Source organism: Leucopleurus acutus, assembly GCF_964270905.1.
Source record: "Leucopleurus acutus genome assembly, chromosome: 9".
Taxonomy (NCBI): domain Eukaryota; kingdom Metazoa; phylum Chordata; class Mammalia; order Artiodactyla; family Delphinidae; genus Leucopleurus; species Leucopleurus acutus.
In genome coordinates, this window is record NC_139144.1 from 44,556,734 (window position 1) to 44,569,846 (window position 13,113).

A 13,113-nucleotide genomic window follows, 5' to 3' on the forward strand; every position below is an offset into this window, starting at 1 on the left:
AAATGATTGATTTGTGATAAACTCTGTATGCATTCTTCTTCCATCTTTTAGGAGAGATGAGATTCTTTATGAGAAATAGACAAGCATGTAAAGTATATTATCTGGCTTGATTGATTGCTTTCATTTTATGAATAGTTGTCCTTATAAGAAACTCAAGATGCTGCTTTACTTTGTCTTCATATGTTTAATGACGATAACTTCAATATGGCCATGTAACTGCAGCTGCCTTGCAATGACTAACTGCTTTTCCATAACAATTTTTCTGTGAATATTTTGTTTATAATATAGAGAGATAAGGCAAGGAATTAATAGGTACCTTTGATTAGATTCCAAGAGGATCATCAATTCCACAAATAAAGGAAAAATCTTGCTTTGCTAAAATTCTAAGTTGAACAAGTATGGTTTGAAACTATCAGTTCTTTCCATGCCACCAATACTGTTTCTTTGTGACATCTGGTCTTGTCTTGAAACTTCATTATAACAACTTCAGCACACCTGGTACTGTACTTGAAGGCAGAAAGAAGAGGACTAAACAGAGAGCTGCAATGTCAAGTTAAAACAATAGTGCAGACATACACTTATAGCTGCCTTTGTTTTCTTATACCCTAAAAATATCCTGAATTAGTGATTTTCTCAAAAAGAAATATGTATTATAAAAAATACATATACAGGGCTTCCCTGATGGTGCAGTGGTTGAGAGTCCGCCTGCCGATGCAGGGGACGTGGGTTCGTGCCCCGGTCCTTCATGCCCCGGTCCGGGAAGATCCCACATGCCGCGGAGCGGCTGGGCCCGTGAGCCATGGCCGCTGAGCCTGCGCGTCCGGAGCCTGCGCTCCGCAGCGGGAGAGGCCACAACAGTGAGAGGCCCGCGTACCGCAAAAAAAAAAAAAAAAAGAAAAAAAAATACATATACAAGATAGTCACATGAATTAAAGGCACATCTCTTAACATGAAAGCTATTTATTTGAATAACCAAGAAAGAATTTTAAAAGAATATTAAATCTGCTTTTTAGTGCTGGACTTGGTCTCAGAAACTATGATAAATAGCTTGCAGGCAATTAGTGTTTTCAGAGTAGCAACTATAAAATCATCCATTCAACAGGTGCTTATCGAGCACTTGCTGAGTGGCAGGTACTATGCTGTCTCCTCTGAATAAGAAGAGCCTCGAGATCCTAAATACAGTGGTCAAGGTCAACCAAATATTTCAGTCAGCTGCCCTCAGAAAAGTCTGTGGGATTCCCAAGGTGGTTCAGGATTCAAAGACAAGTCTACAACAATGATGTATTTTTAATCATTGCAAGAGATGCTACTTGTCAAAATATGATTTTCTGTTCTGCAGGGGGCTGCTTGGTGGTGCGCCAGCCTGATGCTGACAGGTCTTGTAATCCACCGTGTAGTCAACCCCACTCGTACTGTAGCGAGGTATGTGTGAATTCATTAGAGTAGGCAAGCCAGCTTCATCATTTGTCACCCCACTGCCTCTGGTACAATCCATTCCCCAACCCCAAAAAAGCATGTCTTGAGGCATAAAAATTCTATTTTGGGACCTCTCCTTTTAGCACTATAAACAATTCTGAATGCACTTGCCTCTACTGTTAGAATAAGTCTGTAAAGGGACGAAAAGTGTGTTCTTTTTTACGTAGTTATGACAGAAATTACATGAAGTAAATTCCCAGAACAATATTTCTTTAAAGCCTGCTCTTCAAGTCAGGTCTGTTATGCTTATAAAGATCACCTTGCATGTACAGTATAAGTCTTGTTCTCCTGCAGACGAGGATGTGCAGTTGTGAAGAAGGGTACACTGAAGTCATGTCTTCCAATGGTACACTTGAGCAATGCACACTTATCCCCGTGGTGGTGATACCCACTGTGGAGGACAAAAGAGGAGATGTGAAAACCAGTCGGGCAGTACATCCAACCCAACCCTCCAGTAACCCAGCAGGACGGGGAAGGACCTGGTTTCTACAGCCATTTGGGCCAGGTGAAGTGACTAGACAGTGTTGATGTAGAATTCTTTAGCTGTATATTTAACCAATGCCAAAGGATTAAAAAAATGAGCAAGCATTTTCATGAGTTAATTATTTTATGTATAGTCATTTATGTTGATACTGCCATATATTATAATTTTCTACTATTATGAAAAAAGCACTCATGCTGAAAATTCAGAAAAATGAGTACTTCTGAGAAAAATTTTAGGATTGATATTATTTACTTTAATTTCAGTCCTAAATTTAGGAGTGTAATTATTTGCACATTGAACAAAGAAATCTAACAATGAAAATATTAGGAGAAAAGTGTTGTCATTCAGAACTCGAACAAATAAAACTATAAAGACATTAAAGAATTTTCCATTTCACCACAGAGTGTTAAATATTTGAACCTTAAACAGGAAGATCAGCAATGCAGGAGATACTTGACAGCCAGACCAATTTCTACCAGCCCTTAGAGCTGACACACTCAAATACTCAGAATCTATACTAGCACCAGATAAACGGGGGCAGGGATGGAGCCTTCCTGTCTAGATGGGACAGTCTAAACTTGGAGACTGACCAGACACCTGTCATATTCAACAGACAGCTCGTAATGTATCTAGTAATGGACTTGAAGCCCATACAGACAAAAGCTTGAAGCCTCATCAGATGCTATCCTTACTCTGTACATTTTCTCTCTGCAGTTGATTCAACCGTATGCTTAGCCCTAGAACTAAGCTGGTGCTTAAAAATGTGCTGCAAGAGCTATATGGTAACTAAGATCATTTCTCACACCCTAGAGGGATGACTAGTTCATGACCGAAGGAAATCTCCAGGCAAAGCCAGGCATAAACTACTTCCTGACTCCGTTAGAAACATGAGAAAGGAAGGAAGCGATTTGCATAGCCAGCACATTTTTAATGCATTTAGTCAAAACACTTTCCCTTACTGGTGAATCACTATTGAGAATTTTTTTTAAGTATGTTCAATATTTGGGTGATTCATATTTAACCACATCATCCCTGTGATGATGTGGTTAAATATGAAGCTGACCTGTTTCTGTAAGCATGGGAAACTCTTCCTCTCAGTGTCCAGGACAGCGGACCAGCAAATGGCCATTTGCAGTCTTGACCCTGACCAAAAATCCAAGCAGATCTCCGCACATCAAAACTGATTTTTAAAGAGAGAATGTTATTATTGTCATTTTTCATTTAATATATAGTTTTCCTAAAGTGAACATTTTAACATATTAAAAAGGTACATGTTTTAAGAACATACCGTTAGACCTTGCTCTTGGTTTATGAAAAACCCAAAAATATTTGTTGAATTTCTCTCAGGGCAAATAAACCCAATAGAGCTCTTTCGATTTTGAACCCAGACTCAAATTTTATAAATCTTTAGAATTGAGAAAAAAAAAAAAAAGGGTATTTCCAGCAAGTGAACCCCTAATTGATCCAGCTCTAGGCAAAAAAAAAAAAAAAAAATTCATAGTACTAATTTGCTTTTGATGCCTTCCAAATATTACATAAACCAGAGTCTCTGTGGAGTCAGTTTGCCCAATCTATAATTTTAATTCTAAAATCATATGTTTAGCTGTATGTGTGCAACAGAAAATATATGTTGGTGTGAGGATCAAGTTAGGTTAGGCAAAGTCATTAATAGTATCACTCGTTTGAAGTTTATTCAGAATACAAAACTGAGAAGTTCAAAGTGAATGAGACCAGAAAACCAAATTTTAAAAGTTCCTATCATAAAACTGGAAAAACAGAAAAATTCCTGTCCTGATTCCATACAATAGAAAAGGTAGAAAAAATTTATTTAGAGATCCTTTTATATGTTAATCAAACTTGGCTGTTTTTACAAAGGATATTGTCAGATCAGTTTTAAAGCACACTCTAAGTATAAACTAGATAAAGGATTATTAATTCCAAAAATGTTAAATATATTTACTATCAATTCATCTGGAAAAAATATTTAAATGACAAAGTTTACATTGAGATACCTGTCAGCATTAACTCAAAGTTGTAGGACTTTCTTGAAATTGCATTCTTTTTTCTTCTTTCCTCACAATTGCCATTCTAAAGATAGAATGAAAATCAGAAGAAAATGTTTATATTAGCATTACACATATATTGGGTTTAAAAGAAAATTCAGATAAGCAGCAGCAGAAATGTAGACCTGTTACCTTGAAATCTGAACTTGAATTCAAACTTCATTGCTTTTCAATTCAATTTTCATTGATAATTTATCTTTAATGAAGGACCATCTAACTCACTATAGCAGCTTTGCATTAATCATTAATTATGCCTAAGCAATAATTCATTTTGAGTTTTGAAAGGACTTGGTCATATGTGACTGGTCATTGGTTGTGGTTAAAGACTGTCATATATATACCAGACTAATGTAAATTAATGACTAATATCCATTCTTCTTAGATGGGAGACTAAAGACCTGGGTTTATGGTGTAGCAGCTGGGGCATTTGTGTTACTCATCTTCATTGTCTCCATGATATATCTAGCTTGGTGAGTGTTTAAATATTTCAAAATCTAAGGGGATCTCTATTTCAGAGCAAACACTTTCAACTGGCCATAACCAAGAACAGCAATCTAATGTCTCAAATAAGTATTCCACATTAGTGTTCATCTGAATTTCTGAATAAGCATGGCTTTAGTCTTAGATAATCTAAAAACTACCAAATGTGATCCATTTAATTTCTGAAGATGAGCCAGAGCTGCCCCAGGTCATCTTCTCAAGTGTGTTCTCTTTCGTTCTATAAGCAAACATTACTTTGTATACTTATGATGAATTGTAGATTTTTATATTGAATTACTACTGAGGAAGATATTATGGTAATACCCAATTCAACTATCTCTTAAAACATTTATTATAAATTGTGTTATTTATAAAAGTTTATGGACAAATATAAATGATTATACTATAACATTATTTCCATTGTTAGTACTAGAGGAATTCCATTTAAACAATTCATCTTTTACAGGATAATAAAATATTTGAAAGGTTCTGTTTCAAGTTCATTCAGAGCATAAAACAGAGAAATTAAAAAACCAGAAAATCAAATTTTAAGGTTGAATTTAGGCAGTGTAGGCAATTAAGCAGTTTAGGTTTACCAATGTTTCCAGTTTTTTCATTTAAAACAATAAAAATTGCAATTGAATATTTTCTTTCTCCCAATTTTAATGATTTTTTTTTCTTTACAGCAAAAAGCCAAAGAAACCCCAAAGAAGGCAAAACAACCGACTGAAACCTTTAACCTTAGCCTACGATGGAGATGCAGACATGTAAACCGTAACTTATCCTGCAACAACCAGTCTCAGCTTCCTACCTTTGCTGTAGATATCCAGAGGCCACAAAGCTATTCAAACTGTATGGATTAAAATACATTGTAACTTCTTAAAAGATCATCATTAAGAGTGAAAATCACAGTGCCACTGGAGATATCAAGACAGTACCACTTACATAGAAACCATCAGCCTTGAGAATTCTAGGAGATTTAGTTGAATACATGCTGCATTCTGAGAGTTTCATGTGATCTTTCTGAAATCTACCAACTGATAATTCACTTTCATCTCTAAAATACGGTGGTGGGATTGGCCAGTTAGGATGCCTGATGCAAGCCTCTGTCTGCAGTTAACCATAGTAACATTTTCGCATGAAGAGTTTATACCAAGATCTCTACACTACTATAGTCAAACATAACACCATGTATACTCAATTGATGATACACGTTATGTCAGATTATGTACTTGTTAATAAGCAATTTTAACGGTGAATAAAGATAAACTCTAAACTGAGCAGAAAACCCACTGAATAAATTCAGCATCCTGGTGATTGATGATAGTTTCATTGACCTGCATTTCAGAGGCAAAGACCCTTTTATAAGACTTAATTCTTGTCTCTCTCCAAACTACAAATGCTGGACAGGTACTAGTACCTTAGAAGAGTCCTCAAGTTCAGTATTTTATAGTGGTTATTGTCTGGAAAACTAATTTGCTTGTGTTAATACAGTATGTTTCTACTTTCTCTAATTTTCAAACTGGTTGCCTGCATCTTTTTTGCTATATGGAAGGCACATTTTTGCACTATATTAGTGCAGCATGATAGGCACTTAACCAGTATTGCCATAGAAACTGCCTCTTTTCATATGGGATGAAGACATCTGTGCTCAGAGTGTCAAGGAGACACTTACAAGTTCTTGTGTCCTAAAGAGAGTAAAGTTCAGTTGGGATGGCGACAGAATGGAATTAGCTATTACATCTGCTGCACACTTCCTCATCACTGCAGCCATTGTGAAATCAACAACATGGCGGTAATTTAAGTGTTTAAATCCCGAACTCACTAACCCTCCAAAAGATGGATCCCTCTAGTTGGTTTTTAATTGTACTTTGAAGGCTGTTTATGACTAGATTTTTATACTTGTTATCTTTGTTAAAAAAAAGAAGAGAAAAGAAAAAAAGGAGCTGGTTGTCTTTTTAATTTTGAGCAGATGGAAAAAAAATGTATTTGTGATTTTTGTAACTAAAAGAAATCAAAATTGTGTGTTGATTTTTTCTTTCTCCCTGATTTGTTTTCCTAGTTTCAGATGGAATGTATTTCAAAATCCATTGTTTTGTCTTTCTCACCAGTAAAATTTGAAGCGAGTCTTTTTAATGTATGATATCAAAAACTAGAATTTTTAAAAGAGAAGAATAAATATTTTGTGCAGGGCTTCATTAAGTATCTAGACCAAGGGTGGCACACTTTTTCTGTAAAAGGTCAGATGGTAAAGATTTTCAGCCAGGTCTATGTTGCAACTTCTCCATTCTGCCGTTGTGAGAACACAGCCATAGACAATACACAGTACAGTACATAAAAGAATGAGCATGGATGTTTTCCAATAAAACTTCCTTTAAAAGAAGTGAGCAGACCACATTTGTTGTGGTTTGGCTGGTCCCTGGTCTAGAAGCTTTTTCAGTGCTAACTCACTCTCCATTGTGTCATCCTGAGCTTTCATTCATTTACCCTCAGACTGCGATCAGTGTTTAATTTCAGAAATGAAAAACGGTCATTCAACTTATCACTGTATTGGAAGTAGCTATATTTTTCACAGATGTAGCCCTGGGAATGGCACAGTAAAATGATATCTAACTCGGCTGGTTTCTTTCGTATGAAAGGAAAATTCAAAAGGTGCCATTAAAAAGCGATACCATTTTTCAGGCAACATTTACTGTGACAACCTTTGGGAGACGGAAGGACGTTATGTTTTCAGGTCTTTAAAAAATAGCATCACAAGTTATTCTGTCTTAAACATAGCTGTGTTGCTATACAAGTGGTTTGGACTAGAAGGTATCTTACCTTCATACTAGAGCTTGAACTCCCCCTACTGTTTGCTAGAGTATTTGCAAAGATTACAAAAGACAGATTGGAATGTCGTTGTCCCTCAAATAAACAGATTTCTACATATTTCGATAAGCATTAAATGTGGTAAGCACTAATTCCTTATTCAACATTCACTGTATTAAGCAACATGTAAATCATTTCTAAGCGAACATGGTGTCAGGAAAATGAGAATTTTACCTTAAACCAAGGATTTGAACAAGGAAAAGCATAAAAACAATTCCATTTCATCTGTCTTATTAAAGAGGAAGACAAAAATAATAATGTCACCCTAAAACTGTGATTGTCAATATATGTACTCAGGGGTCTTCCAGATCATCCTCAAGTTGATCTCTTTGAATAAAATGAACTCCATTTGTCCAAAATGGTTGAGAAATAGTCCGTTGCAGTTACTTGAAGAGTTTCGCTGACAGGCTTATGAAATGCATGCCATACCCAATACCCTTGAAATTGTTGACTAGAATAAAATATTGTTGCTACTAATGCTATACTTACGATCATTTAAAAGTCATTAATTCAGAAAGTAGATCAGTATCATCCTACCTGTATTGTTAAAATTAAATGAATAGATCAACATTATAAAATGTCATGAAAATACAAGATGATTTTATTCATAAATTGATTACCTTTTACAGATATGAAGGACGCTAGGTTCAATGTGATCTAACACTGGGGAGCATAATGGAAGTTCCTCATTAGGATAAATAAATACTGGATGGCCTCTTGTTAGAAAGGTACAAAGAGGAGAATGTAGATAGCTGACTATTTTGGACAAATGAAGGTTACTATATTCATGTTTATAACATGAAAATGGCCTTATTTTTGTTCCTGGCATGAGTCAATAATGAGTTAAGTACTTTACTGGAATTTCATCAAAACCTTATTCCTCCTGTTCATTTGAAGAATTCAGGAGGGCAATATAGTAGTAACTTGTCTATTGACACTTTTGACTTACCAAAATGGTCTGTGAGCCCACAAAGATTAAGAATTACTGTTCTGCAAGTACGAAGGTTTGCTTGGTTTTAAAAAAAGAAATGAAAAATATTGACACAGTATTATGCTATTTTGTTGGACTGTTTCCATTTAAATGACACAGAAGTGGCATAACTGATCTCTCTTGAAAGAGGGTGGTTTGCTCATTCATCAATATCTAATCTAGGAAATTGACCACAATCCTTATTTCAAAGCCTTTTTGAGGACTCTGGTGTAGCTTAAAGCTAATTTAAAAAGGAGTGCATAAAAGCATGTTTTTAATTATAACAAAGCACAAGTACCTATAACAAGACAAATATTTATTGAATTATTACATGTAAGACACTCTGCTAGGCACTGTAAAATATTAGTAATGGCTTTTGTTTACATATATATCTAAGACATTCAAAACAAGGAAAAATGCTTAATGAGTGAAAATGACACACACATCACCCTTCACTCCAGATTTAGTGTTCGACACGGTTAGTATTCTTCCTTATGTAATGTCCGTGTCTCGGGCCATGCTGGCAGGCTTTGGCTATATGGCTCCTCTACCCTCAGGCAGGTGGCAGTGGTCATAGTGGCAAGTAACACCTCTCAATTTTTATTTTAACCTCCTCTAACTCCCTGTATATCCTTCTCCTTTATGATGATGTTCAGTGCCTGGTCTCTGTCTACTCTGCTCTCTTATCTACAACTAATCTTGTCTGCTTCCCTCAGAACCACCTTCTGCTAAACATGCCTACATTTTTAATAAGAAAAAAAAGCGGTGAATACCTATATGTCTTTCCTATTGGAGTCAAAGTGTCATTTAGAGTGTGAACAGGTTGATGTAAACAGAATGTACTGGTCAAAGACACGAGTAAAAAAGAAAAGCTGTGGAGGACATGCCAAAAAAAAAAAAAATAGACGTTTTCTGTAAAAATGTCAATTCCTACCTTAGATTTAGTCCTACCCAGTACTATCCCCCTCCACCAATCTTCCCCTCGTGCCTTTGTTCACGTGCTATCTACAAGACAGCGAGGGAGGCCTGCACCTTTCAAAACTTACAGAAAGAAGAGGCTATTCTTAGGCTGAATCAAGGTTTGAACAGATTTGCAAGAATCAGGCTTCCCAAATGATCCAGGGTCTCACTAATTGTAAAAATATTACCAAATTCAAATATGTTTCTTGTTCTATTTCCACTTTAGGCTTGAGGGTATTGAAAGGAGAACAGTCCATGAACAAATCTGTGAGGAATCACGTCAGGCAGTGATCTTTCCTGGGTCTAATTAAGATGTGAGAACTGAAACTTCTGCCTGTCCCTTCTGGTCCTGCCCTCAGGTGGCTGAGAGTGCAGAGCAGGATTTCAGGTGTCTGAAACTGGAGTGTGGGCCCAGCAGACATGACTCTTTATAAAAAGGATGTTTTCCAGTGTGATATAATTCTGTATCTAGCAGGGAAACTGAGAAATGGTTATGTCTACATTATGAAATGAGTAAAACAAATACTAAATGGATAGAGTTAATTTTGTAGTTTTATGTTTTCGTGCTTCCCAAGGCAGATCTTAAAATGGCAGTTATATGAAGACATTTAGCTTGTGAGAGTCATGTTTCCAGTGATCAAAAACCTCTAGTCTATTTAAACTATCACTGGGTGTCAGTCTTGTGTTTTGTAGATTTTTTTTTTTTAAACAATAGTTTCTAGATTACCTACTTTGAACCCTCAGTGAGCTTTTCCCAACTATTTTTCAGGACTCTATTTATGTTTATTTTTTCAAAGGAAACATTAAGATTTCCTTCCTGATACTTTTTCCTGCCTATTTCTAGTACAAAGATTTGAAGCGATCAGTATCTGTCATTGTAAAATAAAACTTTATTAAATTTGCAATGTCTTTCTATAAATTATAATCCCCTAAATATGTTTTTTGGTTAATTTAATTACCTGAGTATTTATTAATATTTTAAGTAAGGAGGCAGCTGTCTAAGAAGTTTTTGTTAATATTACTTTGTAAATTGTGTAATGTAATTTATTTTAAATTATGTACATTTCTTTTTTAACGCACAAAATGTCTATGTACAATTAACTACAGATTTGCAAATAATGTCACTAAGCTTTATTCAGTTAATATAGATGGCATGTGAAGATGTAATATGCTTTTTTACATTTTCATATGGGTTATTTGTAAATAACTATGTTGGTGATAAACATAAACACGGAAATCATTTTCATTCTACTCATGTGTATCTGTGTTTTAATTTGCACCATTTGCTGCTCAAATGTGGGGTAAATTTTTTTTTCAGTGGAAAACCAAATCTTTTTACTACTGTACTGCACTTTCCTGGGTCTTTTTTTTTTTTTTTTTAGCAATTCCAATTTAGAAAGTTTGAGAGATGCAAACCTTTACTTTAAAAGTCTGCAGCGGCCACAGATTAATCATCCTGGACAAAGGAACTCTTGGTTTCCAGTAAATTAAAAAAGACTAAATAGCAGAGGATCATAAGATACTCTAGAATACGGTAAAGCTCTTCTTTCCCCCTCAGTCAGAAGGCGAGCCTCTCCCTGTCCATTTTCCCTATGTCTACCAGTAAAAGACCAATCCTAAAAAACAAGGCAGAAGCTCACATATTAACAAATTAAGATCCCCTTCATTCCCAAAATTAAGATTCACACATTAACAAATTCAGGAAGAGATGCACAAATTAAATTACTTCTAGGGTAGCTTGCAACTAAAACATTTTCTGAAATCGCTGTTTGCTAAAATATAACTAATGAGCAAGGAACCTGTTAAACACAGTATATGAACCACTCAAAATATACAGCTAGCCTCAAACGCTTGTTGAAAAACCTGTGATCTGCAGTCTCCTTATTTTCTGTATTGTTCATTACAGCTCAATCTAGATGAAAATTTTTTAAATAACCCACATATTTCTTTATATGTATCTGGACATTCAGAGTCAATTACTAACTTCGTTTTTTATTTTGCATCTCTAATTTATGTCCTGCAAACACAAATATGAACACAACTGGTCTACATTTTGCTGGTCTGAGTCCCTAGTGATTCCCTTCATTAAACTCTGAACATACTCCAAAGAAAAGCCAACACACACTACAATTTACAGGTCTTGTCGGTGTCAATTACTCTGAAAACAGTATGTACATACAAAAATGCTTACATGCAGTCAGACTTTCTGATGTTGCAGTCTTTTTTTCTTTTTTTCCTTCAGATCACTCCCCCTCCCCCTTTCCACATTCCTCCATAGCATCTCCCTGCCAAGGTAACTCAAGTCAACAATCTGATATGTAACCGGCCATATTTTTCTCCTTGATCATATAATCTGAATATGATGGGGACAGGGGTAGAAAAGGAGAACAGAGAGAGACAAACAGGCTAAATTTGGTAGATACAATAAGAAAACAGCTTCATTTCTTTTCCTATTACTGTTTCAAACACACTAAAATGTCCTTTGTCCTCCCCTTGGCAACCCTATTGCAAATCCCATAGCTCTTTGGTCACAATTTGAGTTATGAAAAACACTCAGTCCAGGCTAAAACAAAACATCAATCCCTCTCATTGTTTTCATTTCCTTGCTGACTAGCAAATTTGAGCAACTTTTATCTTTTCCTGTATGTGTTGGCTATTGGATTTGGTCCTCTACTACATACCATTTTCAAATGGCAATTTTGGTGATAACAAAGTGGTTAATTTTAGGCCATCAATGAAATTTAAATTTTTTGGTAAAGAAAAATTTCTGAGTTTTATTTATCCACAATCTAGTTTTCCATCCCAGGCAGAGATGCTCTTACAAGGGCCCCTGCCACTTCACTGCCCCCAGCTCTCTGCTATTTCTGAGCATGCTCACCTCCCCTCTCATGCTAACCCTTGAGGCCAATGTCACATGGAGGTGATCAAGTTGGAACCCAATCTTCTATTAAAACCACACACTTTCCTTAGAGCACTGCCCTTACTTACTGTTATCTCTACGTGGAACACCCTTCCCGTTGATATAGGCCTGGCAGCTCCCTTACTTCATGCAGGTCTCTGCTCAAATGCCACCTCATCTGAGAAGTTGCCAGGCCTCAGGCATTGACTCCCTCTGTCACTTTTCTATCCTCCTGCTCTTCTTTAGTTTTCTTTATGGCACCTTATATTATGTATCTTTTTGGATGGTGGTTGTGTTTTTACTGTCTCTCACACACACGAGAGGCCAGGTCTTTATCTGTTTTGTGCCTTGCCTGGAATGAAGCCCAACACATAGTAAGAACAATAAATTCTTGTTGGATGAATACATGAACAAAAGAATTAGTGAACTGTGAGGTTTATGGACAAAGAGTAGTTAAGGTTAATTAGGAGATCAATTATAAAGAGACCACTAGGGTTAAGTGACCAACTAATTCATCCACAGCTTAAAGTTGTCAGTACTCCATCATGAATCATTTTATATTCATTTCACTTGCCACAAGTATGTTCACCTAAATTCCTCAGAAAGCACAATGTTGTGACATGGGAAGAATAGTAACAGAGCACTCGAAGAAATAAACTCAGTAATGACTGAGCCTGGCATCATGGAAGAATGACAGCTGAGGACATGCCAGGAAGATGTGGGCCATGGGATTTGAAAAACTGTCTTGAGAATGGAGTCTATAAAAGAGAATTCTGTCATAGCTTTCTCTTAATTTTAATTTCATTGCATGGGAAACTCCAGTGGGAGACATGAGGGAGCAGGGAATACCCGGAAATAAAGGAGGGAGGCTGATTAAGAAAAAGGCAATTGCAACAAAAAGAATAAAATATCG

General features: G+C 36.0%; 1 protein-coding gene across 1 annotated transcript in view; it reads left to right on the forward strand.

Annotated features, from left to right (window-relative positions):
• The window catches only part of THSD7A (thrombospondin type 1 domain containing 7A), a 459,010-nt gene extending 450,391 nt beyond the window's left edge, over positions 1-8,619 (forward strand). The window contains exons 24-27 of the mRNA XM_082846599.1: positions 1,340-1,422; positions 1,771-1,981; positions 4,406-4,493; positions 5,190-8,619. Of these exons, the coding sequence (XP_082702725.1) occupies positions 1,340-1,422; positions 1,771-1,981; positions 4,406-4,493; positions 5,190-5,274 (467 nt within the window). The 3' untranslated portion in view covers positions 5,275-8,619. The remainder of the gene's footprint in view (positions 1-1,339; positions 1,423-1,770; positions 1,982-4,405; positions 4,494-5,189) is intronic.
• The last annotated feature ends 4,494 nt before the right edge of the window (positions 8,620-13,113 follow it).